Source organism: Pomacea canaliculata, linkage group LG8 (genome assembly GCF_003073045.1).
Source record: "Pomacea canaliculata isolate SZHN2017 linkage group LG8, ASM307304v1, whole genome shotgun sequence".
NCBI lineage: Eukaryota > Metazoa > Mollusca > Gastropoda > Architaenioglossa > Ampullariidae > Pomacea > Pomacea canaliculata.
In genome coordinates this window covers 13,478,398-13,504,950 of record NC_037597.1, presented here as the reverse complement: position 1 = coordinate 13,504,950, position 26,553 = coordinate 13,478,398, and the positions used below count along the sequence as shown (strand labels likewise).

Sequence of the window (26,553 nt, the reverse complement as noted above, 5' to 3'; positions counted from 1 at the left end):
TTCTAAAAATAAGAAAACAAAAGTCAGCAGTTCCCAATTTTTGATCTTTTGTAGATGCACCTTCATTTGTGACTCCATCTTTATTAACACCCAACATGAGTGCAGTAACCACCCTTGGGCTGTCATGCATGTCTTCCCTTGGTGTAAGACATGAAGATGGTGAAATATGGGATGATGGTTGTCGACTGTGTTTCTGCCATAATGGGTCAGAGATGTGCTCCCTTCTGGCCTGTCCAGCTCCACGCTGTGACAACCCTGTTTTCCGGATTGGTGACTGTTGTCCTTCTTGCCCAGGTATTGTTCATTTTATCACTGACCATTCTCATTCTTGTTGCAGGCAGTGTACATAGGTTTTAAAACAGATATGTGAAGTATAATTACTGTATCTCCTATTCAATCAATTTGTTTCTCATACTAAGATAATTATAAAGCCTTATTTGCTAGCATTTATAAATGTAGCATAATAATGATAGAAGTGTAAACAAATTAATGTCTATTAATGAACTAGACAACATCAATAACAACTGGATACACACTCACCATGCTCATCATGATTAAGATAGCAGAGCATGTAACCTCAAATCCACACCCAGATGAGCATACAGGCACACACATACTTTCTCTCTCACACACATAAGCATCACCACACTGACTTTGAATAGTTCATACATCATTTTAATTAACTGTTAAGCTGAAGCTGTGGCAGAGAGCATAAAATGGGAGCCTTTTCATGTTGGTATGGTGTATCTGCATCCTGAGTTTAAATAATATGTTTTCGATCACCCATTTCACTTGTATACCTTGAAGATGCCATTTCTTTGCAGGCATAGCCCTAGTGCAACCTGGGGGTGAACGTGAGCTGTGTCAGTCTGCCAGCGGTGAATACCATGTAGAGGGGGAGTCCTGGGCTCTAGACTCCTGCACACAGTGTCTTTGCCATGCAGGCACTGTTCTGTGTGAGTCCCCTGTCTGTCCCCCTGTTCTTTGCCACTACCCTGTAAAGCCTGCAGGCACTTGTTGTGCTGTATGCAAAGGTGAGTCTAGCCCATATTGTCTGATTCCCTCTGCATGAATGTGTCCTGCACAGCTAGATTTGTGCTTTTTTGTTTTTTCTTCTCTGATGTTCATAGTCATGTCTGTTTTAAAGTATGTTAATAATTCATTTTCTTTTGGGTAGCTGTTTTTTTAGGGTTTGAGGGTTTTTAATTTTTAGATTTTCATAGAATTCCTTTTTTTTCCCTTGGAGCTAATTTTTTTTTTTGGAAAGACTGCATTATCGTTATTTAGGAATATCTATATTTAGCAGGTTGTGCTTGCATGATCATTTAGCCATTTATAAGTAAATGGATTTGACTATTTATAAGGGGGCATGCACCTACATGTGTATATATATAAATGCATATGCCTTCCTGACAGTGGAAAGAATCAGCTGTATTCACACCTCTAATTTTCAGAAGAGTCAAGCCTGAGCATCAGCATGTTGATTCCGCGTCCATGCAAATCTTCCACTGGAATGGTGTGGCAGCATGGCATGGTGTGGCGAGCAGGGCCTTGCCAGAGCTGCAGCTGTCAGGGTGGTCAGGTCAACTGCTACAGCCAGGTGTGTCCGCCACTCAACTGTAACAAGACGGTGCTACGTAAAGGCCAGTGCTGCCCAACTTGCTTAGGTCAGCAGAAATAATTAGTTTATGGTTTATTCTTAAGTAAGCAGATATAATTAGTTTATGGTTTATTCTTAGGTAACCAAACATAGTCTATGGCTTATTCTTACTCTGTCCAGGATATGATTTACTAATTACTGACTTTGGACAGGGCAGCATTAAACACACAGCTTTTAACTCCACCGTATTCAAAGTACATTTGAAACATACAGCAAAAATATAGTACGGAAACTCCAAGTGGAAAGATGAGCACAGTTCAGAAGGATACAGGTAATTAGGGCACAGGCTCAAATGTCCCATTCCGGAGACATTAATGGAGTGGGAGGTAGGGTTGTGAGGCATTGATGAAACAGACTGAGATACTTCCCATGCGCTGATGAGTGGTGTTTACAGACCATAGGGTGATGTTCTCAGGGTGTCACACAGGAAAGCAAGGCTTCTGCTGGTTTGAAAGGGTTCTCCTCACATGCCAGACATGATGGTGTACACTGTGATCACCAAAGGTGATATCACCTGGTGTAAGCATAGGGCTAACTCAAAACCAGGTCATGGCCAGACTGGTGTCAAAGGTAGTGTTATCAAATCAGAGCTGAGTGAATTAAAAAAAAGAAAAAGAAATGAATACAATATTTGTAGTTTCTCAATGTCAAAGTTTGGCTTGTTATTAGAAGACACCCAAGAATGCAGACTGTACATAACAAGACAATCTATGAAAGCAATTGTGGATTTAATCTACCATTCAAAATATATTCATATGTTTCAGCAGTCATTGGATGACAGTGTGCAAATTCTAATTTAAAAAGAAAGATTCAGCATTTATGTGCTACCATTACAGTTGCATTATTTTCCTTTTTATACTTTACACTCTGCCAGTGTCGTGGATATGTCTTAGCTGTAAATTATTATGCTATATCATCATCGCTGTTGTTCATTTTTTTAACAGGCTTTTTGTTTTAAGACTGATACAAAAGTTAAACGGCTGCATTTGTACTAAAATGGCTCAGAGTCATCATTGTGCAACGCACCCCATAATACTTTTTATGCTTAGCAGTTTATATGATATTATTTATGGTATTCCAGATGTTCATCGACCACAAGTGTGTATAACAGATGGCACTAAGTACAGTGAAGGGGAGACATTTGTGGCTAGCAACTGTTCCCAGTGCCTGTGTAAGGATGGAGCCATCACATGTACCTCTCTACTCTGCCCACACCAGCCCTGCAGTGTCATGATCCGCAGGAGGGACCAGTGCTGTCCTGTGTGTTACAATGGACTTGTTTTCCCAGGTGAATGCTATCTTTTATAATGACTGTCTCAGTGATTTAATTTGGATGAAATGTAAACTATTAGCAGTTCATGATTATGACAGCTGGCTTGGTCTCAAGCTTTAAAAAGTTTATCTTTAACTGGGCAAAGTTGCATGATAACATTTATTGAGATGTGATGTCTGGAGTAGAACTCTTTCCTTTGTATTTTATTATCATAGAGTAGCAGAAAAAAGCCTTAAATGCGGTGTAAACCAATTACTAAGCAGCATGATGTACTATTCATGGTTTTGCAACATTAATATGGTCAAATATAATCTTATATTCTGTTATTACAGAGGATCCACCTCTGAACACTTCAGCTCCAGATGGTCCTATTAAAACAATGGCTGATATACAGATATCCACCACAGAGACTCATGGTAATGTCTGATGATAATAATAAGAGTGGTGTTACATGTTGTGAACTGTAGCAGGAACTTTCTTATGGTGCTGATAATTTTATCCATGTTATTAATAATGACATCATTGCAGATTATGAGTGAATGTTACTGCGGTAATGATTGTTATGAATTAAATTTGTGATAAATTTTTGCACTTTGTGTTGTATTGTTAATGTGATGCTTTGGTGGTGGAGGATGTACACTTATTAAGCTATAGTTAAAAATATTTTATGAATCCAGTTTGTATTAGGAATTACAAAATGCTGTGTATTGTGTGAAAATGTCTTCTATTTGTTCAGTTCCAGTCAATGACAGGAGCAAGCAAGATAACTACGTGGTTGGGATGGCAGCACTGGGTGTTTTGCTTTCAATAGCTCTCATTGCTATTGTTATTCTCACCCTCATCCTTTTGCGTCGCCGCCACACAGGAAAGTTCAAAATGGAAAAAGCAGGGATGGGCAGAGACACACCCATGATGACAGAGGTAAAGATTCGACCCAAGTCCACGAATCTTGAACTGCAAGGTCACATGCCTTTGTTAGACAGTCCAAGCAAGACAATAAATCTAGAGAAACATTGCTATGAGAAGTCAGCACTCTTGTTACCCATGCTGACATCTGATTCACTCAAGTTAAATGACCACTATGCAGATGGTCTAAATGATGAGAAGACAATCATTGGCAGTGGAAATTTCATTTCAAACAACAGGAGTTTTGAGCAAGTGTGAGAGGAGTTGCCTCAGCAAAGATATATGGTCACTTTGAATGTTCTTGTTACATGAGAGAGTGCAGAAACTTTGAGAAAGTATTGAACTTTTCTATGCGTGTGGAGTTTCACAAGGTGCAGGTTGCATGTTAGTTCCCCCTCCCTGGCTTCAAGTGAATACTTTTTTTATCTTCCATTTTGAATGTGGTATTAATTGCAAAAGGTATTTTCCTGATGTTAATAACGATGCATGATTTTCTAATAAAAAGAAATGCAGAAATATGCGATATTTAGTGACAATTGTAATTTGGTGCGTTGTACATATGTCTGTAGTTGACTGATCATTTAAGGTGCTTCATGTAAAATTCTGAAAAATGGCTATGTAAAGATGCTTTATGATAAAAATGAAACATGTACAGTTGTGAACAAATTCTAAACATTTAACTTTATGAAGAAACTTCTGAAATCTTTTTTGAAACATATTTAGTGCTAAAGGGCTTTCTTTAAAAAAAGTTGTTTTCATTTGCTTTCGTTACTACTACATTATCAACCCGTGCTCTCACGCTTGTTCACATTTCTTCATGATCATTATTCTTTTCCTTGGCCAGTATAGGGGGTATGTCTTAGCTGCTAATCATTATATTAAGACATTGTAGCCATTGTTCATTTTTTACAGGCTTTTATTTATAACTGCTACAAAAGTTAAAGGACTGCATGTACTTTGATCACTAAAATTATGAAGTCATTCTTTTCAGGGTTTATCCCAGTTTACTTATTATATTGCAAGCCATATAGTGTCAGGCAGGGTAATACCCTATGATGAAGAAAAAAGGTTACTAACCAAAATGAAGGAGAAATATGGCATGATATATATATGGAACTACTTTAATTAGTATGCTGAAGTCTTTCTAAGATCATGCCAAAAATAAAAGATTAATGAAGACATATTTTAAACAATAGTTTCAGTACAAGAATGTATTTTTCTTCCTTATGGAACTAGATTTCAAGCAATGTAATTCTACCAAAAAAAAATTGATTCCACTTGTAAATTTAGGAGCTCCTTTCCTTGAATGATCAAAATTCCTATAAGTGCAAATACATGCAAACTCATCTGAAAATAACATCAGAACTGTGGTAACCTGTCAGCAACTTTATTTCATTGTTTCACTTGAGTCAGCCTTGGAAAAATTTCCATTCTGAATATCAAATTCTAATGTACCTACTCAACGGGTGGGGGTTGAGCCAATGATGTGAACGTAGACTTTTAATTTTTTAAATATATATGCTTGATAGGTTGGCTTCTTGTGTTTTTTATTGCATTGGAGTTTTCTCCTCTTATCATTTTTTTTATTGATCACTTTCATTCTCCCATCTGATGATGGGTCGATTGTGTGTTTACGTGTAAAACATACATTTTTTCATCATTCTTTTGGCGGCTTCAGAAGGTTTTTCATTGATGTTAAGATGACTTCTTTATGGTTGGTGTTGGACCAGTGTACAGGTGTACAGTTCAGAATGTGATGAAGAGGTCAGCGTTCACAAATTTCTAGTCACTGCTTGTTTCTTGTATGATAAGGGTTCATTTTTTTTTTTGCTACATAATTATGCTACAAGTGAATGTTTATGCCCACTCATGCATTTAGTCAATGATATCATTTGTCAGTATGTTTATGTTCATGGATGTTATTGATTTGTTCTTTCAGAGTGTACACTTGTGCTTTGTATGTATGCTTGTACAAATGTACATAACTTTTTCTAAGGGGGTTTCTTTTTCTTGATGGGGTTTGGGTACTGTTGATAGGGAAATGGCTCAACTCCTAATGGTGAGAATTTTGGACTATTTGTCACCATCATGTTAATATAAGATGATTGGGAACAAACTCAATTCCTAGTGCTTTATGCTCCAAAAGACTGTCTCGCTGATCACTGATGCTACATAGTATTACCTCTGTCTTTCCAAATGAACAAAGAATAACATTTGATTAACCATATTTTCACAATCCTTTCAGGCTACTTTGTAGTGTATTATAGTTACATAAACACATAACAACAAATCTGCAAAATATTCTTTTGCAACAAAATGCAGTAAAAGGAGACTAAAATACATTTTAGAAATATTTATAGAAAAAGCGTAATCAATGAGCTACACTTGTCACTAGTCTCTCTCTCACAAACATTATAGTAAATTTTGTCACTTCTTTCAAAGGCTGCAATCTTATGACCTTTCTTGGTAAGTGACTCCTCTAACCCCATAACTGTATTGACTTGAAAACTTTGTATCCTAATACGCCTTTGCAAACTATTTTGCTATTATTTATTATTATCCTCACGTTTAAACAGCCTTAGAGTGTGCAGAGGCTGTGTTGCATTATTAAGTATGTACAGCATTCCAGTGAATGTTCACTTCCTTTTTTTGCTTGCTTTATGTTTGATGCAGTCCTGAATCTCAGCTTAATAACATAATTTCTTCACTATCAGTGTATGCTGCTGGTCAGAGGGTTTCTTCGGAATGTGAAATACAGCATTAAATAAATAGTTCTTGGCAAGAAAATTGATACTGATACTATATGGGGCGAAAAAATTGATGCATGTTTGAAAAAGGATGCTTGGATGAGAGCTATAATCCAGTATATAGGAAATTATTTATAAATTAAATCCAGCCAGGTGTGGCACATTGTTCGGCGTGTCTATTTGTGAGTATGAATGTATGAAGTTCCTGAACGTTACTGGATTCTTTTCTTGTTTTTCTGACTTTCTCATCAGTATCTATTGTTGAATGTTGAGTTGCCTCCTGTACCTCCTATTCTGTGCTGACAGCACCAAGATTCTAAAATGTTACACATATATATTGGTTGACTAAGTTTTTCAAAAGCTGTTATTTCAGTGTCTAAAATATTAGATAGAGGCATCAATAGAATGATAAATGAAGCAGACTTAGAGACAGTGGGTGTTTACAGTTGAGTTTTGCTGGAAATAATTAAGGGGATTTTTCTGTCATAGATTGCATAGCTTAAGCTTCACGAGAACCTTTTCTGCATCTGTGAACTACCAAATTTCATTTAATTGTACATTTCTAGAATTTTTCATAAATAATATAAACCTAAGAAAACATAGTTTGCTATTTACTTTTGACTTTGGCCAATTATGAATGATAACATTGGCGTTTGTGGGAGCAAGGCTTTTTAGACTTCTCATAAACCCAGTCTGACTGGTCATGAAAAGCCATTGTTTTTGAAATTTTCTGCTTTCTTTAGTCATTTACTATGTGTATAATGCAGATGCTGAGGGGTAGCTGACATCTTGTTACTTCTATATATTTAGATTAAATTTGCCTACATGAATATTTTTTTGCTAATAATACTGAAACACCTACGGCTGAAATAGTTGAGCAGTTGTCTTATAAAACACCGGCAGTGACATGTGAATGTTGCACCCACTCCATGAATAAGTTTTCATAGAAGTCCAGGAATTCAAAGTTTTTTTTAAGTGAACTGTCTCTTGTGGTTTCCTATGGTTATGTTCCTACATAATGTATGTTTTTTGTTAGTAGGCCATGCAATCATTTTCTTAGTGTTTGGGATTACAGAATAACATTTAGGGGCAAGAATATTAGTTATAAGAGAAATGTATGGACAAATTTTGGAAGTCAACTGTTTACAGTTTCCATATCATTATTTTAATATCTTAATTCTCCAATGTTCATTACTAAAGTCCCTCTTTGTATAACTGACCAGATAAATCACTGTGATATACTGTCTCATCCTATCAGCTTTTTTTATTGCCTTTGCCATAGATAAGTAGAAATATTTAGCAGCTTTATCTGCACAGTGATTTTTCTGGCAGTTAAATCAAATGTGACAGACTGCAGCTATTGCACATTGTTGAAAGGGGGTGTATAAGGAACATGCTGGTTGTATGGATGTGTCTGGTCTTGCTGTGTGGGATCTCTTTCAAATGAAATGCCAGGAATCAGACTACTGGAGAGAATGATATCTTGAGCATTAATGATGTAGCATGTGGAGTATGAAAAAAAGACAAATCGTTTCTGGGAGAAGGTATGAACACATACTAAGGTAGTTAGGGTTGGTTGGTTAATGATAATGCTGACATTTTGGTTGAGATGGTGGCTGTACATTTTACAGAAAGCAAAAGCTGATTTTAAAAAAAATAGGCTTGGGACATTGGTTTCTAAACATTCTTTATGGGCTTATTCTTTATCGCTGTCATAAAAAGGATTTGTTAGATGCATGTATCATGGTCTAGATTCTATAGAACTAAACTATTCTAGAAGAATAGTTCTTTCTTCCCTTTTTGCTCTTTAAACTTTGTATTGTGGTAGGTAAACCCTGGCTTCAAGGATAACATAAATTTTTATTTTTTATCATCCTAGTAATCTTAAAGGTTTACCCATGAACTGAAGAACATTTTTCATTCTTGGGCAACCGCATTGGGGGCTTGGTGTCCTCTATTGTTGAAGTTACTGCTGTTCCCTGTCTTTCATTGACATTAATACTTTTTCTTATGAGTCGGGTCAGACTAGGTTTGGTATTTCAACAGTAAGCCTTTCTGCATGGGCCAACCAGTCTTTCAGTATAAATGATGTGTGGTGGCAGGCTTTTGTTGCCTAACTAGGATTATCTCATCATCAACATTTTTATATTTATATCTCATTATCTTCTTGATATCCATTAAATAAGTATATTTCTTGACACTATGCTTGCCATAGATTTAAGAAAAAACTGTTTTGTAAATTCAATAGCACTTTAAGTATTGTTTTCATTGAATTGTTAATTTATATTAATTTCAAATTTCTTTTGGAGGCAACTCAGCAATGAGTATATATAATGGGGCAAAATCACATTGAAACATATTGTTTAGTTGTGACTTTTTTAAGGGGAGTATGAGATGAAATTTTTTGGAAAATGCTTAAAAGTCAACATGGATCATTACTGGTACGCTATGAATGTTTTCGTGGGCTTGTTGTGTGGCAGCAAGCCAGTCCACTGGTGTATATGTAGTCTTTGAAAATTGTATTTGTGACTGTTAAAACCATCACTGACATTTCACTTTTAGCCGATGGTTGTACATTTGCTTAGATTATGGCTGTGTATAAGCACATAAAACCTTTCCAAAAACTTACATTTGTATAATTTGTCCGAAATTTTCATCATTGATTTAAATTGTACGTTTTTGCTCCATTTGTTGGGCCTGCTAGATATCCTTCCTCTTTGGATTATTATTGAATTTGCCTTGATAATGATATGTAGGTCTATTTTTATTTCCATAACTGTAGTAGGTGATGTCCTAATGATTAGTGATTGTGAAACCATCATGTGTCAATATGATTTGTCTTATTTTTTGTACCCATGTGTGAGTTTAGTTTCGTAAGGCACATTTTATGAAATGGCATAAAGTTTCTCCGTTCTTTTATGATGGAATTTTTTTCAGTTTATTTCCGAACTGCAGTTTCTTTGTATTTGTACACTATTGATCTTGGCTTTCCTCCGAATCTTTAGCTCTTTTGTGATTAAGGAGCAGACTATTCTTTGTGTTACTTTTCAAGTTGCTCTTCCCTAAATTTTCTTGATTCTCTATTCAGCCCTATTCATGTTATTTATCAACCACTTAACAGGCTGAAATGCCAACTGTACATATGCACATTAAAACCATGCAACATACTTGACTTTTGACACAATAAGTCACTGTCTACTCTGACCTCTAACATTTCATCACCTTCTTAATTTTTCTTGTTCTGAACAACACTTTCGTTCAACTTTCATTTCCTGTGACTTGGTCAGTGCAACACATTTAATATATAGTTGTTTTCCGTCTACCCCCAGTTCAGAACAGCAAAACTTGGTGCTTGTTTTCTGTTTTTCTGCACTGGTCGCTTTTGTTGGTTTGCTGGGATCCAGATTTCTTTCGTAGGCTTATACTTTTGTTTAGCATGAGGCATGCTATATATATATATTTCTGAAGATGGAGCTGTTAACTGTGTATCGATATTGTGGTCTCTTTCACACTGTTTCCTGTTTAAAGCATTTCTTGTGCTGGAGTCAGTTTATCACGGATCATAGAGTTGGATCTTTATGTGACCCAAAAGCTTCTGTTAACAGTTTAAATATGTGTAAGTGAGTGTGTTTGTATGTGCGCACATGCATATGTTAAGAGATAAAGGAAATGAGCAGGAGGTATGCAACAAGGAAGAAAAAAATGGAAATGTCCATTTATATCTAATGATCATGAGATGTGTGTGAAGTATGAGGTAAATCTGTCCTGCTGAGCATGCAACAGTACGTGGCTTGTCTGGAGTTGGCAGCTGAGTTTGTAGACATGTCGGCCAGGCTTGACAGCTTTGTCTTTGGTACTTTAATGTAAGTTTCAGTAAAATTCTTCAAGTTATATGTAATTGTGTCTTATGTATTTGAGCTGCGTTTGAGAGAGATGAAAACTCCATTTCAAATGGTGACCGGTCAGTTATGGACTCAACCAAGTTTATTTCACCTCCGTCAGTAGTCAATTATATCACTGCTAAAGAGTGTTTTTAACTGCAACAATGAGCCAATTTAGCCACCAATTCCAAAATTAAATTACTGTTCAAATAGATCATTATATTATCTGCTGGCGTTCGTTTCTTGGGTACTGATCGTCAACAACACAAAACTGCGATTTTTTAACAATACAAATTCATCATATGATATTACCACTATTATTATAAAACATCCTCGGCATACATGCAAATACAAACGACGATATATTTAAAATACGTCTAAAACCTTGAAACATCTAAAACTCGGCATCACTAAATACTTTTTCTCACTACACACAACAGCGACAACAAATGACGAAAGAGAGAGAGAGCGGTGTAGCAGGATAGGATCTCCTACCAAGAATCGAACTCCCAGCGAGGTATGCGTCTTGTTGTAAGGACAGAACCGAACTCTCAATGGTCTGTGCATACTAAAAAATTAAATTTAACAGTTGAGAAACACATAAAACTTGTAGGTTCAAATTATTACAGCTTGCAAAGATAGCTGTGACACCAGCAACAGAATCCTTGTGGCTGTTTCCCGCACGGCCATGGACTCCTAATAACAGCAGTTACTTTTAGCCAATGGCGTACTAGATATAGCGACCGGAAGTGCGCGCTCTACATGTGCGCATTGCATGTCCGCCATTTACAAATTTTGTTTCCGTTCACTTCGCGCCATATCAGCTATAGCAGTTGAGCGAAGAGCTTCTCCAGCGGTCTATTGCACGTGTTCGACTCTTCGATAACAGAACGTATAAGTTATATACTATTACTCTAAAGAAAATCTACTATATACTGAGATGTCCAAATTCAATGGTGAATATCAAGCTCAGAGAAGAAGAATCAGAGCACAAGTAAAGAAATACGTGAACGCAGCAAATGCAGAAGTTTACCAGAAAGAAGTAGAAGTCGAGCTTAGCAGTTCTGAACCCTTGCACTTTGACAGTTCTTTAGTCGTTAACGATGCAGAGTATTCGGATCTATCAGATTTTCCTCAAATTAACTGCGATTTATTCCATGTAGTTGAGTTTTTGGAAGAAGCAGAAGAAGGATCAATGGGGCCAGTGGCTGTAATTCCAGATAGATGGCTGCTAGCATTTAAAGATGCTAGGGGTCACAGGATGTGCAACTGGCCACCAAAATCTGTTAAAGCAGATACAAGCTTCATTATGAAAGCTAAAAAGCCAGATAACTCGTGGCCCATGTATCGGATTCGCCTGCACAAGTCATTAAGTAAGTGCAATTTTTTAATTCATAATTCTTGTACAGAAAGAAAATTTATGAAGCGTCAGAGCATTAATGGTCAAAATGACTGCTGTGCCATTATGTACAGCAGGAGAATGGAAGGAGATAAAAAGATTATACACATGTACCTGGACTGTTTGAACATGTCATTACACCACAGATCTTGTGACTTTGGTTATGATGCTGCACTATAAAAGTGTATTATCATTAAAGGGAAATTTATGCTGTACTTTTGTTTTTGATTTGTGAAATCTAATTTGGGTACTTTTTAATATTTTCATGAAGGTAACTACCAAGAAGCTAGCCGATTCTGCAAGAGGCTGAAAGAAATGTCAGAGGTGGAGAGTAATGACGAAAATACTCGCACTCAGCCAAAAAGGATACGGAGAACTCCGATTAGATTTCGGTCTGTTTTCATTTGGTCTACTTAATTTTAGGGATCTTTTTGTGGACATCCTGTAAAGACACAAGGCTATGTCACCTTCCTGGTAAAATAGCATACAGTGATAAATTTTGTCCAATAACAATAAAATGCTCTTTAAAAAAAAAATTAAGTTTTTAAACAACATGTCAACAGCTTATAGTTTTAAATTTACTGAGCTGAATAAGTTTATACAAATGTATTCATTTGATACAGGGATGCACATCTAACGGATAGCGAAGGAGAGAAGGATGCCGAGGCATCACTATGTGATGACCATTCAGTTATGCAGTGGCGTCCACCAACTTTGCCATACTCTTTGCCGCCAAAGGTTGGCACCAGCTCCAGGGCGTCCCCAAGTACCAGCTATCGAAAAAAGGCTGTTTCACCATTGCCTTCATCCCCATTGTCTGGTTTTCGTCCTATCGGCATAAAGACCCAGAACCCTTTTGAAGGTGATTTGAAGTCATTTTGTTTATAATCATTTTAACATTTTGTTTTTTCTTACCCTCGGCCAAGACTTATGAACAGTGTTTTTGTGACATATAACCAGAAATGGAAAATCCAAGCCTTTTGCCATAGTGAAAAAAATTTGAAATAAATATGGATCACATATCAGATATGGCAAATGGGGAAAGTGACCAAGATAAGTGATATTTTCCAGGGATTGTGAATTATAGCCAAGACATCAAAGATCACTATTTTACATGTTTTCTGCTATTGTGTTCATTGGTTCCAGCTAAACTAGAGAAGCTTGTACTGCAGCAACTCTCTCTTCTGGAAGAGATAAAGAATGATATTAAAGACCTGAAAAGGAGGTTTGCACGGATGGAGGAACGAGACCAGGAACAGCAAGTATCACGGGGAGAACTGCCAGAAGGGTTCCAGTTTCCCTTAAAATCTTCAGAGGATGTAAAGCGTCTTGAGTTGGATCTGAAGGCAGACCCAGGAAAAAGGACAAACTTCGTACGTGCTTTATTCCGATTTGTTTGTAGGAGTCAAATCTATTTTTGCTATTCCCTTTAAAGGTTTTCATAGCATAACCCTGATAATAAATTTTCTGTAACCACTTCAGCTTGGTTACAAAGAAAAATATAAAACTTCCTTAATAGTTTTCATCCATATTTTAGTCTTATAATACTAGTTCTCATAACGTGTGTCATGATACTGCCCACAGCAAGTTTTTTTTTTAATTTTTAAATGATGTATGTTTATTTTTGTCTGTTTCCAGGAATGCTATTTGGCTTTGTTTGGTGGATGCACTTTAAAGCAAGTAGTGAGGGGCATACTATCTGTGCTATTTTCAACTGGGTTAGCCCGTTCTTACAACTTCAATGGTCTGAAGGGGAAGACAGGACTTAAGAGCCACCCCTTTTTTTTACAAACAATTCTGGGTAAGGATTTAAATATTTGTGTGAGTGCACAGCACATGAATACATGCCTGTGATAAAATAGGACTGTGTTGATTGTTTCTTAATCTTTTGGTTGTGAACCTTAACCTTTGACTCTGATACTAGGTAAAGACAAGAATTTTCATGAGTCATTTAAAAAAACATGACAGGAAGATAAATCAAGCTTGGAGAACTTTTGGAGAACCTCATTTCATTGTGATCCAATTAAATACACTGCAAAATTATAAATATTGAGTCACGTTTATGTAATGTCTAGTCCAGCGGTTCTCAACCTTTTACTTGTGACGCCCCTCTGGCAAACAAAGGTACGTCCGCGCACCCCCCTTAGCCAGCAGTGCAAGCTAATTTCACTAATACTTGTATAAGAAACTTTAAAAAAAAAAATGACCACCTTCGCGTCCCCCTTGTAACCACGTCGTGCCCCCCAAGGGGGGCACGCCCCACATGTTGAGAACATCTGGTCTAGTCCTTTAATCAGCTGGTTAACACAGTAGAAAGGAATAAACATGACAGTTTATAGACATCTTTACATTTCGCATGTATTGTGATTGTTTTTGTAATCAGTATTTCCAGAGTTTTCCTGCCTAAAGAAATTCTAACTGAAATTCAAATGTAGTTTCACTTGTTGTTCCTTTCTGTCTATAAGGCTTTAAATTTTTATGCCACTTTACATATCTATCCACCACCAGTTGGTGCAGGTTACCTTGTAGTGGTATTGGGGTTCGTACGCCTTGTCGATCTACAGAGCTAAGTCGGCGGGAGCCTTGTGCTCCTGGCAGGTCTAACCAAGCCAAACAGGTCTGTCAGGGGGGAGACCAAACTAAAATGTTGCACCCTGGCCCTCCAGGTTGGGGGTTTTGCTTTGGGCTAACAACCCACTCATGTAAAAACAAAAGCTGTTACAGAAACCGCAACAGTACCACAACAAGGGCCTGGTCGGGAAGATTCCTTTTTAGAAGAGCTTATGACGCATGCTGGTAAAAACCTTAGGGAAGCCAGCTTGCTAACTCTTCTTTTGACAGCCTAGGCAAGAACCAGGATAGGGACCTGAAACATCAGAACCCTCTATGAAAGTGGCAAGTCAGCTCAAGTGGCAAGAGAAATGCGAAATGCTTACGCAAAAAATTGCGTACAGTACGCATTAAAAGTTCGGAGGACCCCTTCAGTTTTTGTCAATGGGGTCCCCTTCAAATTTGGGCGAAGAACAGGGACCCCTTAAAAATCTGAAGAAGGGATCCCTGGGACCCCAAAGAATTTAGCCTTAGCAGAAGCCCTGCTGGTTATGCGAAACCAGATAGAATGGAAGTGGCCAGACCACACTAACATTAGGAGAAACTATTATCTACTCTGGCCACAAAGACCTGGACCACAATCATACCCAGAGAGTAGCACTGCTGATGTCAACAAAGGCACTAATGGCATGGGAACCAGTCTCACCATGGCTCATGTCAGCAAGATTTACCCCACACAAGAATACTCAAGACAACTTGGACTTTGATGGTTAGACAGAAAACCAGATTGACCATATAACAGTTGCTTGAAAGTGGAGAAGAAGTCCTCAAGATGTCCGAGTGAGAAGAGGTGCAAATGTTGCTTCAGACCAACTGGTCCTAGTGGCAGTCTTCAAGATAAAGCTGAGGTCCTTCATTGATCCAGCAGGCAGACCACACCACAAGTTCAATACTCAATACCTCAAGAACAAGGAAACAAGGGAAATCTGTAACTGTGAAGTATGAGGCCTTTTCAGGACTGACAGAAGAATCAGTGGACCAACACTGGTCAACACTCAAGAGCATTTGGAAGACAACTTGTACAGATGTTCTAGGGAAGAGGGAAAGAAAACACAAGGAATGGATGACCCCAGAGAACTGGACAAAGATTGAATCAAGAAAGGGATTAAAACAGAAGCTCAACCAGTGTCGAGATCAACAAGAGAAGGAAGATCTCAGAGCCGAATACTGGGAAGCCAACCGCCAAGTGAAGAGGTCTGTTAGAGAGGACAAGAGACGCTTCACCCATGAACTGACAGAGACAGCAGTTATACAGGGAAACATGAAACGACTGTATGAAATAACACGAACTCTGTCAGGTAGGAACATCAACCCAAATAAGCCAGTGAAAAATAAAGATGGCAAGACCACAACAAACAATGCAGAACAAAGAGACCGCCGGATGGAACACTTTGATCATCATCATCATCATCATTCCTTGTTACTCCTCAAGGAGCATAGGGCCGCAACAAGGAACACTTTGAAGAGATCCTGAATTGACCTCGTCCATCATCTTTACCTGACATACCACTGGCAACTGAACAACTTCATGTCAACACCAGCCCTCCCCCCAAGAAAGATATCAAATTTATCAAAAGCATGAAAAGTGGCAAAGCATCAGGCCCAGATGGCATACCCCCAGAAGCATGAAAGGCAGACCCAAAAACAGCAGCAACAATTTCACAGCCCCTTCTACACAAGAGCTTGTACCAACAGACTGGAAACTAGGCCACCTGGTCAAGTTACCGAAGAAAGGAGACCTCTCAGTGCAATAATTGGCGGGGAATCATGCTGTGCCCATCCCCAGTAAAGTTCTATCAATGGTAATTCTAGAGAGACTGAAGAAGGCACTAGACAAGAGACTGAGACCAGAACAAGCAGGGTTTCACCAGGATAGGTCATGCACTAACCAAATTGGCACCCTCTGTTTCATCATTGAACAGTCTATTGAGTGGCAGTCCTCCCTCTATGTAACTTTTGTGGACTTCGAGAAGGCATTCAACAGTGTAGACAGGGACGTCATCTGGAGGCTAATGATCCACTACGGCATTCCACCTAAGCTCATAAACATCATTCAAGGGTTGTACAAAGACTCGTCCTGGCAAGTTATCCACAATGGCAAACTTTTGTAGGGAAGACAGGGTTGCATATTATCACCAACAATCTTCCTGATGGCCATAGACTGGATTAGACGCAAGACAACAACACCAGTATCCAGTGGACCTTCACGAAACAGCTAGAGGATCTGGACTTTGCAGATGACATCAGTCTTCTATCTCATCAGCAACAACGTGCACAAGCCAAACTGAGTAAGCTAGCAGAGGAAGCAGAAAAGACTAGTTTAAAGGTCAACAGAAAAAAGACCGATCTGAATTAGAATCAACAGCAAGCCAATCCAACTTCAAGGAGAGAACATCCTGGAAACAGATCACTTCATGTATTTGGAGAGCATTGTCAACAAGGACGGTGGAGCGGATGATGACAGCCTACACCACTTCTGAAACTCCCGAGCATTATCCTTCAGCAATAAGACCCGCAAACACCATCAACAACGAGCTGCAGACCTTTACCAACGGCTCCAACCTATGCCTATACCATATTCTGGGAATAAGGCATCCTGTAAAGATCTCCAACAGCAGCCTGTGGTAAAGAACAGACCAGAATGCCACTAGCCAAGACATCAAACAGCACAAATGGGGCTGGATAGGACACACCCTGCGCAAACCAGCTGACACCATTGCCAAGCAGGCACTTGACTGGAACCCGCATGGGAAGAGGAGAGTTGGGAGAACAAAGCAGACTTGGGAAAAAACAGTAGAGACCAAGGCAAAGGATATCAGAATCACGTGGGCCCAATTGAAGGGGGCTGCCCAAATCCGGGTCCGCTGGCGATGTGTTGTTGCGGCCCTATGCTCCTCGAGGAACAACAAGGACTAAACTTACATATGTATATAATTTGCTTGTACATTTCTTTATTTTACATATTCTGAATTTTAGGGTCAGTGACCTACAATTAAGTGATTACTTTTTATGCAGACCTCCTATTCTTATATTTGTTCTGTTTTTAGATGCTGCAAGAAGAAGTTTTCCTGAAGCTACGGATTATGACCTGCGGGTGCATATATCGTCTTGGTTAGCTGGTGCTAGGGATAGAGAAAATGGCAGAATGGAAAGGGGGAGGAAGGGGAAACTGTATAAGTCAGTAAATTCTTCTGGGGTAGAGGAAGGGGTGGAGGAAGGAGTAGAAGAAGGGGTGGAGGAAGGAGTAGAAGAAGGGATGGATGATGAGCAAAGCTGTTGAACTTTCCAGACATTTGTAAAATTCTTGTACATTATTATTGTTATTTTTAATTACCTTGTTTCTTTTTATCCTTAATAGTGCTGACATTTGATAATAAAGCATTTTCTACTTCAGTGAATGACATATGTCTGGTTGGGGTTTTTTTTTTTTGGGGGGGGGGGGGGGGGTTGTAACATTTTGTGCATTTTTTTCTGCTTGTTATAAAATAATTGCAAGACACACTCATTAATCCATTTGATATTTTGGCATTCATAGGGTTATTTTGATGTATCCTGATTTACATTGTTTTAAATAAGGATATTCCAAAATTCTTTAAAAAAAATTACCAATATCTGTGAGAAAAATATAAAATATATAAATTCAAGTGAAATCTGGGAATCATACAGAACCTACTAAGACCCTTTGGGGGGGGGGGGGTATAAAGGCACTATATATTCTCAAGTAAAACAAAGGGGGCCTTCCAAACGTCATTTTGCATTCTCACCATGGCACCCATATGCCCCCCACCCCCTCTTCCTTTGCTACTTAGGTAATTATATATATACTTTATCCAAAAGCTATATTGCCTCAACTCTTGAATATTGCCTCAACTCCTGAATTAATTCATCACAACCATACCTATATCGTTCTGTGTAAGACCACATCGTTAAACACTGAAAGCAGAATTGGCAAAAGACTCAAAGAACAAATCGATCTGATCACAGATGACACAAGTAAATATTAACGTAAGATATTATCGGCCAGTTGTTTATCATTTTTTAAAGCCTTGTCTTTGCTTATTCTTTAATGTAGTGGTTCATACTTAATGCATATGTAGACATTCTTCCCTTGACTGCATGGTACCCGTCGTTTGGGAGAGCACTTGACAAGGCGCCCCTGGACAGAGAAAGAATCGGTGGTCCCTTTGCTCGACTATGTCAGTAAAACCAAGTGGCGGCCCATGATATTCTCATTGCGACAGAACATTATAATACTACATATAGCTTACATCTCCGACTTGAGCAACATTAGTAAATACAATTTATTAATTAACTAGAAACAATGTTTTTCGGCCACGTACATTGCCGTTGGCTGTGCCCTTATTTTCTCTTTGTTTTATATATTCAACATATATAATTGGTGTGGCGGCCATGTGCAGGTACGCAGTTTGCATATGCCTATGGCCGCCCATGGTGATAGTAAACAGGTCCTGCTCAGGACAACCAGTCCATTCCTTCACATTTGTGAACTAGCTTTCCATGTGGTCACTGCGGCTCCTATAGTCTTCAAGTATCACAAATTCACAAGTTAGTGATTTGGTTCAGGCGGTGGGGGAAATGACGTGCTTGTTTTGTGGCTTCCATTTTTGTGCATCTCATGTTTTTGTATTTCGGATTTTTTTGTAAGTTGACTTTTTCTTTTATTTCTTTAAAAGATATGCATATGTGTATAAGTAATGTGATGGGTCATGGAATGAAGGGCAGTGAGAGGTTGGGCCTGGCTAATGCCACGGAGTCATGCCCCTGGCAGATGACATGAAGTATTTGAAGAGTTTTTGTTTGGTGTTGTGAGTTGTTTGGAGTTAATTGGTATCCTGGAGTATTTGGCCCAGGAAAGTTGGTCTTTCATCCCCACTTTGAACAACGTCTGACCCCAAGAGGCAGAGTTTGAGATATAAGATAGGTTGCTCGATCGTCCCCAGAGACAGTGTATAACGTCTGTTCCCAAGTGGAGACTTCAATGGTATTTTTGTTTGTTTCTACAGTTTAAAATACTTCGTGTATGTGAGTAGAAAATATATATATTTGAATTCTGGAACAGTCCCCAGTGGGTACATCAATGCCTAGTGAATGAATTTGATAGTCATCAATGAAATCAGTGTTGTGGCAGACTCTAAACTTTATTACTTTTATGTTTGATCTTCAACCAAGAAAAGGAACTTTCCTTCAGGACTGTGTTCAAAATAATAGTGAGGATTGGGTTAGGGTTAGGTTAAATAATAGTAAGGATTGATTGATGTTTTTTATTGGTTGCTACAGTATAAATTTATTTAATATTAAGTGTATACAAGCCTTCAAACGAGGCAGAAAGAACGCGCAAATGTCTATAGGCGTCTACGTGTACACGAGTGTCTGATGCACATTTTTTAAAAATCGCGTGATCATAGATTCTACCGTTAGGCAAACTATAGGCACAGTGCAGGAACCTGGGGAGAGACGAAGTGTGCAGCCACCCCTCAAAAAAGATACTAAAGGGACAAGAATGTGAACGTCGTTAGCTTAGCTATTTTTCAAATGATAATTACCCCCTTTTCTGCTAATTATTTCTACTGCCCTACACGTCTTCACAAAATCACGATACTCTCAGTCCTTGTTACTTGGTTCCTCTTTGCGTTTCCTGTATTTGTCATCTGTACTGTTGTTTGAGTGTGAGTATGCGCCACGGAGTCATGTATAAAGCTCCGTTGTATCACGGACGTGGGGATACAGATTCGTGGTGGCATGCGCCATAGACAACAAGAGCAGACGACTTTGCATCATCCGCCAAGAACGGTAAATCCGAACAAAAGAGGGGTGTGGGGAGGAAGTGACGTAGAGAGTCAGTTAACAGCTAGCAACACGGTATGTGCATTCGTGGCTAGCATCAAACATTCCCTTGTTTCGTTTTAGCCTCCAGAAGAAAGTCATTTATTTCAAAGTAACCGATCCCAAGTGAATTTTCATCATGATCTCTGCACCTCTGAAAACTACTGGCTGTGTATCGATTTCTCTGCTGGTTCTTTTGGCTGCGCTTTTGTATCGCAGACACTCGGAAGAGATTTTAAAAGAACGCTTGAATCAAGTGTTGAGTGGACTTCTGAGAGCTGAAAAGAAGGTTCCAGCAGCCCCCAAACGAGTGGCATTGGGATTTGGTGGATGCGAAGATGTTTTCGTTGAAGCAATGGATATATTTCAGAGACTTAATTTAACACCTCCTGCCTCACCACGACACTATGATTCAGTTAAAAACGGTCAAGAGCTAGCGGAACTACTTGCATTCTTTTTTCAGCACGGTGCGGCAGCAGAGTATGTAAAGATTGGTTAGATTTTTTTTACATTTGTAAGCACTTTTTTCGACATTCCTCAATCTTCAAAAAGACTGTTCAGCGAGACCCTTCAGTACTTTAATTTGATGATGATGCGGTTGCAATTTTATGCAACGTTTACCCCAACAAAAAAAAAAACCAACAAAAATACTGAAAAAAGTTAAAAGTACATGTGGTATCAGCATATTTTTCTACAAGCATGAACAACACTAGAAAATATTTAAATATTAATGTTCTGTAAGTTTCCTGAAACCAGAGTCAAGCATTCCAGTTTATTATCATTTGTTTTAGGTAGAATGTGTTACACAGAACTAGCAACAGTTTCTAGTGGGGATTTCTTGCTGTTTATCATTGGAGTCAGGATAAAGAGTTAAAATCTTGTGCATATTGATTTATTTTAAATTGGTTTTGATGGAACATTTGTGATAATTGAACTTTATTAAACATTATTAATTAAAATTGCTCTGTGATAATGTACCCATTTCTGAATGACATTTAATTAATTTTTCAGGCGTTATGTGGCTAACAAAACATTATTTGAAGAGATTGTTAAGAGTGCAGAGTCCTCACCAAAGCACAGGTGGCATCTGGGAGGAAATGCACCTGCTATGGTACTGCGTCTTGCAAAAGAAGGGCTGGATGTTATGCTGAGTGCCAGACTCACACAAGATATTGTTGACAGATTGCCCAAAGAAGTGAAAGGTACAGTCATTCTTTTTTATTGGTTTGTTATTGCTATTATTTTTTGCTATTATTATTTAAATTGTTCTTTTTCTTCTGCCTTGCTTTTCCTATTCACACATATTTGGAAGAACATTGAGAATTGCATGTTCATGTTATGAAAAGGGATTATAATTGTTTTTAATGATAGCTTGTCACTCTCACTTCAAGTTCTTCTTGCCTTTACCTTTTTTGTGTGTTTTTTCTTTGTTTGTTGTAAAAACTATGGTCACTCGACTAGCTGCTCCCAGATGCTGTTTAGCTTGGTTTTGAGAGACTTTGAAAGGGTCTGCATGCCTTTAAAAAAAAAACCAACAACAGGTTGAGCAAGTCATTCCATACAGCCTGTTTCTTGCTGCCTTATACCATTTTTTGTTTTAGTCGTGGGGCAAACTTTGCAAAAGACTGACATCCATGTATTGATGGAGTATGAAAAAGATACTGTCTGGGGTCAGTATATTGCTCCAAGAGCAAACAGGTAGACAAAATGACTGATATATATATAAATCATTGTAAAATTTAGGTAATTTTGTGTATTTGTTTTTTACGTTACATAAACATTTATATTTTTTAATCTATGGACTATCAAGTAGGCACTGAGATAAATCTCTGAATAAAAATTAAAAGAAGTAGCTGTATTTTAAAGAGTGTAATGTTTATATTATAAAGAATAATGAAATGTTTGTATAGTCTACAGTCTTGTGCCCATTAAATGTATTTATTAAAATGCTGTGGCATTAACACTTATGGTCAGGGTGGAACTATCTGACTCAGAGCCCAATTTCATAAGCCTTCATTCTCTCATTTTTTTAAAGGTTTTTTCTTTTTAAAGGATTGTACATTTATTGTCAAAAACAATATTAACAGATTTTGTTTGTTTGAATTTTCTTAACAGTGTTCTTCAGTTTTCTTTCACTTCTTTTTTAATTTGTGTTTTTTGAAATAGTAGCATAATAGCTTAACTATTTTGCAGTTTTTATGTATATGTCTTTGTATGTTTGCAGGTTGATAGTCCATAGTGATGAGGTAAATCCATACCTGCAAAGTCTTGAAGAATTTTCTGAAAACCTTAACAGATTCAAACCACACTTGGTTGTTGTTGGTGGACTGCAAATGATGGACAACTTTCCATTTAAAAAAGGTTTTTATTATAGTTGAATAGCTGCTGGTTCATTTGACACAGTGTTAAATTAGAAAACGCTACTAATTTGCTGATTTGATTCTTTGCTGTCTTAAAATAATGGTTCTGTCATCTCAGAATCTGTCAACCAGAGTGTTGTAGAAAATATCTATTTGCCCTAGAAATTGTGTGTGTGTGTGAAAAAGATAATCTATTGGTCTCCTATGATGTGGTTAAATATATTTTAAATATTCTGGTGATGAGAAAGAATCTGTAAACTCATTCTTACATTTATAATGTTCAGTTTTGAAGAAGTAACAGTAAGAGTGACATGCTATCATCAGAAAAGAATGTGAAAAAGTTATAGTAATATGAATATGCAATGATTTCTGAATGATGACCTTGATTTTCTTTTTTTCCACTCAGGGGAACGATGGGCAAGACTACAAATACTACAGAGTACTTTAAAAGACCTTCCACTGTCAACAAAAGTACATTTTGAGATGGCCTCTTTCACTGATGTTGACCTCTTGAAAGAAATTCTGGAAACTGTTATTTTTTATTCGGATTCTTTAGGAATGAATGAGCAGGAGTTGCCTAATTTAGTCTCCTTATTGGAAACTGGAAATGTCACTGTTATTGCTGACAGCAATCCACGGGTTGCAACAGTCTTGGACCAAATGCGTACTGTTTATGCCTACCTCAGACAGACTGTTGAAACAGGGGGCAAACGGAAATTAACTCGCCTTCACATTCACACTCTTGCATTCCAAGCTATTTTGACTAGCAAGGCATCATCTTGGAAAAACACCATGTCTGCTGCTGCCAAGGCAGCTCTGACAGCTCACCGCCATGTCTGTGGCTCAGACTACATCGATTTAATGAAGACCAAAATTCTTATGGATGAATCTTTTTCTTCCAGTAGAGACGAAAAAAGCAGGCGAATTAACTTTATTGATGAACGACCAGTGAATTGCTGGGAAGAAGATGATTACATTATCTGCGTGGCACCAGGCCTTGTGTGCACCCACGTCAAACAGACAGGTGGGGGAGGAGATAACATCTCAGCAGCTGGTTTAGTTCTGCAGCTGTGAACAGTTGGTAATATACTGGTACGCTTGCTGTTCCTGCGGACTTCATTTTCTTCCTTGTTGCGCTGCATCTTTATTCTTGATGGAGTACCGCTGTTCTGAAGGAGTTTATATGCAGCTCCTATGTCAGGTTTTGCTTCAGTGAAAATTTATATTGAAATTAAGTTTAAAAAGAAAACATGAAGAAATATGAACATTTTATTCAAGTGTTCATTGAGTGCTAGGGCTTATTTATTGACACTTTATTTTCCTCTTGCCTCAGTTCAAAATCGTCGCTGGCTCGTCACAAGCAAACAACTTTCTGGACAAGGTCAAAATATTTTTTGATCAACATGGCACTAACGCCATAGTCATAAAAAATGCAATATATTTTGCATAGATAGATTAAAAATAATTGTATTCAAACAGTATGAAGATTATATTCATCTGTGGATAAATGTATTCAACCAAAACAGGGTGTTTCTTGCATGGTGTGTTTTTTTAAGCTCCAGTGCCTGTTCAGAAAATTTTATTGGGTTTATGATTTAGTCTTTTTTTTAGAATCTTATAGGGGCCATCTGTTTTGATAAGTTGAGGTGTGAGATTGAGCACATACAAAAATTTACCACCATTTGTGTATGAGCGTTTGACATACCTGAAACCATCACATAATTTCAGAATTTCCGATTAACAGGACCAGTTTTCTTAACACCTATAAAAGATTGTCTACAGAAACTGCTAATACTTCCACAGGTCACCATGTCTGCACCAGTAGCTGTTGGCTGTTATTTGGCTTCCATTAAATTACAGTCCACAGGTGTAGTGCTACTTTGTCATATATTATCATTCCAACAGAAGAAAGAAGCTGACAAGGTAGACACAGTTATTGATACTTAGAAATTTCCTGTTAATGGGTTGTACCCCACTGACTGTGTTGATACTGTTTCTTCATTTAACATTGCAGACAATATTTTACCCTTGTTTAGCATTGTATACTCTTACAAACAAAACTTATAATGTAGATTTATCATCTGAATTGGTCTTTCACTATCCCTTTCTATAACTAGATCTGGTGAAATAAAACACATTTGTCAATTTGGTGTCCATGGGATATGACCATTGCAACAAAGCCACTCAGCATAAAACATAATGAATAAGGATTATATCCCAAATTTTTATGACCATTTATCTTCACTGCAACTGCAATTTTTATATGCTTAAACTTGTTTGAATTTTGCTCAATTTCAGGTGCATTTACCGAAAATGATTACATATCTAATGTTATGTCTGATGTTACATTTGCCTGTTACAATGATTTACCATATGGTCTTTTTTTAGGAGGTGCAGGGGTCACTTGAAAATTGGAAGTATTAACACAGCACAGTGATGTGTTATTTAGAGGACTAATAAACTTACTGTTTCTATAATTAGTGTATGGTGGCATTTTGTAATGTTTTGCAGCTGTTGTTTTTCAAAAAGTTGAAAATCCAAAATACCAAGAACTCACTTTAAAATTATATTTTAAAAGCACGTAAAAGAAATTTTGTTCAGCCTTTTTTCATTTTATTTTAGCTGAAGAAATATCCTAATAGTATGTGTGGATGTGCAGTCACATGAATAAGTAGCTAATGTTAGGCAGGCAAGTAAGGAAATGGAAGCAAGCAGCTATGTACTAAAAACAATTTTACTGCCTTTGTTTCACTAATTTGACACAACAGTGGGCTTCTTATTGGTTGCCACCACCACCACCACCCAACTGTGGTTCATATTTTCTTGTTTTGTTGTTCTGTTGGACAGTATTGTTGAAGCATTTAATATTTAACTGTATATGTATTAATGATTATCTATCACACATGGTAATGAAGTTAAATTTTGTTCATAAAGGAGCAGACAATGATACACGTTAGGATAATTCTTGTTGTAGTTGCTATTTGTGGAGAGGTTTCTAAATTTGAAAATGTAATTGACCAGTAAAAGTTACTTTGGACAGTTGGTCTCGGTAGTCATCAAAGGATTTTTTTTTTTTTAATTATAAGCTTGGGAAGTGAAGTATGTGACTGACTTTGCACATTTAGTGCCTTACAGTTGCTTTATAAGTATTTCCCTATTGATATATAAGGTAATTTGCAATTTGTTTTTAAGATTTTATGTTTGCTGGTAACTTTCAAGGATGAAAATGACATGATTTCTTTAATAGATGTAAATAGACATTGTTACTTGTCACAGGAACATTATTAGTTTTACTAAATGTAAGTACACTGATTTGTTCTGAAAGAGTCAAGATTTCATCACTTGAAGGCTTTGCACATGTACTGACTTCGAAAACAAAACAAAAAAAAACAGATATATTGAAAACATTGTTTAATTTTAACCTATTGTCCAGTATTAAAGTTGCATCACATGATTTGTTTTGTGATTTTTTATTATTTTGCTATTTCTTTTTGTATTGTTATTCAATAATTTTAAAAATCTTTTTCTTTGAAATATGCACATTTTCTTCATGGAAAATAAAACTTGTCATAAACCCTAACCATGGTAAGTCAAAAACAATCATCTGTGGTGAGTGGAAAAATTAGATCTTTCTTCAGATACTATATGGTAACATACAGCATAAAAGTAACTAAATTAAAAATGTCTTACTGCTATTTCGTGGATAGTAAAGCAGTGTTCATGTGCGTTTCATATTATTTATTTATTATTTCATAAGAACGATTTCAGACTAGTGAAGCAAATACGTTTGTGTTCTAAACAGGCAAAAGTTAAGTTAATAGTGCAACAAAGCAAAATACTTATAGTAATGATATTGATACCGAAAGTCCCGTT

At 37.4% G+C, this 26,553-nt stretch overlaps 3 protein-coding genes across 4 annotated transcripts in view; all 3 read left to right on the top strand.

The window, feature by feature from the left end:
• Positions 1-10,479, top strand: part of LOC112569994 (cysteine-rich motor neuron 1 protein-like) — a 58,904-nt gene extending 48,425 nt beyond the window's left edge. Inside the window, exons 9-14 of one of the 2 annotated variants that reach the window (XM_025248140.1) lie at positions 55-294; positions 825-1,034; positions 1,458-1,667; positions 2,742-2,948; positions 3,266-3,349; positions 3,670-10,479. In XM_025248140.1, the coding sequence (XP_025103925.1) occupies positions 55-294; positions 825-1,034; positions 1,458-1,667; positions 2,742-2,948; positions 3,266-3,349; positions 3,670-4,097 (1,379 nt within the window). In that variant the 3' untranslated portion in view covers positions 4,098-10,479. Of the gene's footprint in view, positions 1-54; positions 295-824; positions 1,035-1,454; positions 1,668-2,741; positions 2,949-3,265; positions 3,350-3,669 lie in introns of both variants that reach the window. The other variant, XM_025248139.1, reaches the window with a different exon arrangement.
• A 791-nt stretch (positions 10,480-11,270) lies between these two features.
• On the top strand, positions 11,271-17,869 carry LOC112569996. The gene is made up of 6 exons (XM_025248141.1): positions 11,271-11,840; positions 12,138-12,258; positions 12,490-12,728; positions 13,013-13,239; positions 13,505-13,667; positions 17,524-17,869. Exons 1-6 carry the CDS (start codon positions 11,408-11,410, stop codon positions 17,754-17,756), a joined length of 1,416 nt encoding a protein of 471 aa, XP_025103926.1. The 5' UTR covers positions 11,271-11,407; the 3' UTR covers positions 17,757-17,869.
• A 2,433-nt stretch (positions 17,870-20,302) lies between these two features.
• LOC112570119 (ADP-dependent glucokinase-like) lies at positions 20,303-26,134 on the top strand. Its single transcript, XM_025248358.1, has 5 exons — positions 20,303-20,800; positions 21,332-21,522; positions 21,922-22,018; positions 22,545-22,681; positions 23,087-26,134. The coding sequence occupies exons 1-5, from the start codon at positions 20,460-20,462 to the stop codon at positions 23,752-23,754; spliced, it is 1,434 nt and encodes a 477-aa protein (XP_025104143.1). The 5' UTR covers positions 20,303-20,459; the 3' UTR covers positions 23,755-26,134.
• The last annotated feature ends 419 nt before the right edge of the window (positions 26,135-26,553 follow it).

Coding starts and splice junctions, on each gene's coding strand:
- LOC112569996 (XM_025248141.1), top strand. CDS start 11,408: ATGTCCAAATTCAATGGTGAATATCAAGCTCAGAGAAGAAGAATCAGA. Junction 11,841..12,137: donor TCGCCTGCACAAGTCATTAA/GTAAGTGCAATT, acceptor ATTTTCATGAAG/GTAACTACCAAGAAGCTAGC. Junction 13,668..17,523: donor TTTTTTACAAACAATTCTGG/GTAAGGATTTAA, acceptor TTCTGTTTTTAG/ATGCTGCAAGAAGAAGTTTT.
- LOC112570119 (XM_025248358.1), top strand. CDS start 20,460: ATGATCTCTGCACCTCTGAAAACTACTGGCTGTGTATCGATTTCTCTG. Junction 20,801..21,331: donor CAGCACGGTGCGGCAGCAGA/GTATGTAAAGAT, acceptor TTAATTTTTCAG/GCGTTATGTGGCTAACAAAA. Junction 22,019..22,544: donor ATTGCTCCAAGAGCAAACAG/GTAGACAAAATG, acceptor GTATGTTTGCAG/GTTGATAGTCCATAGTGATG.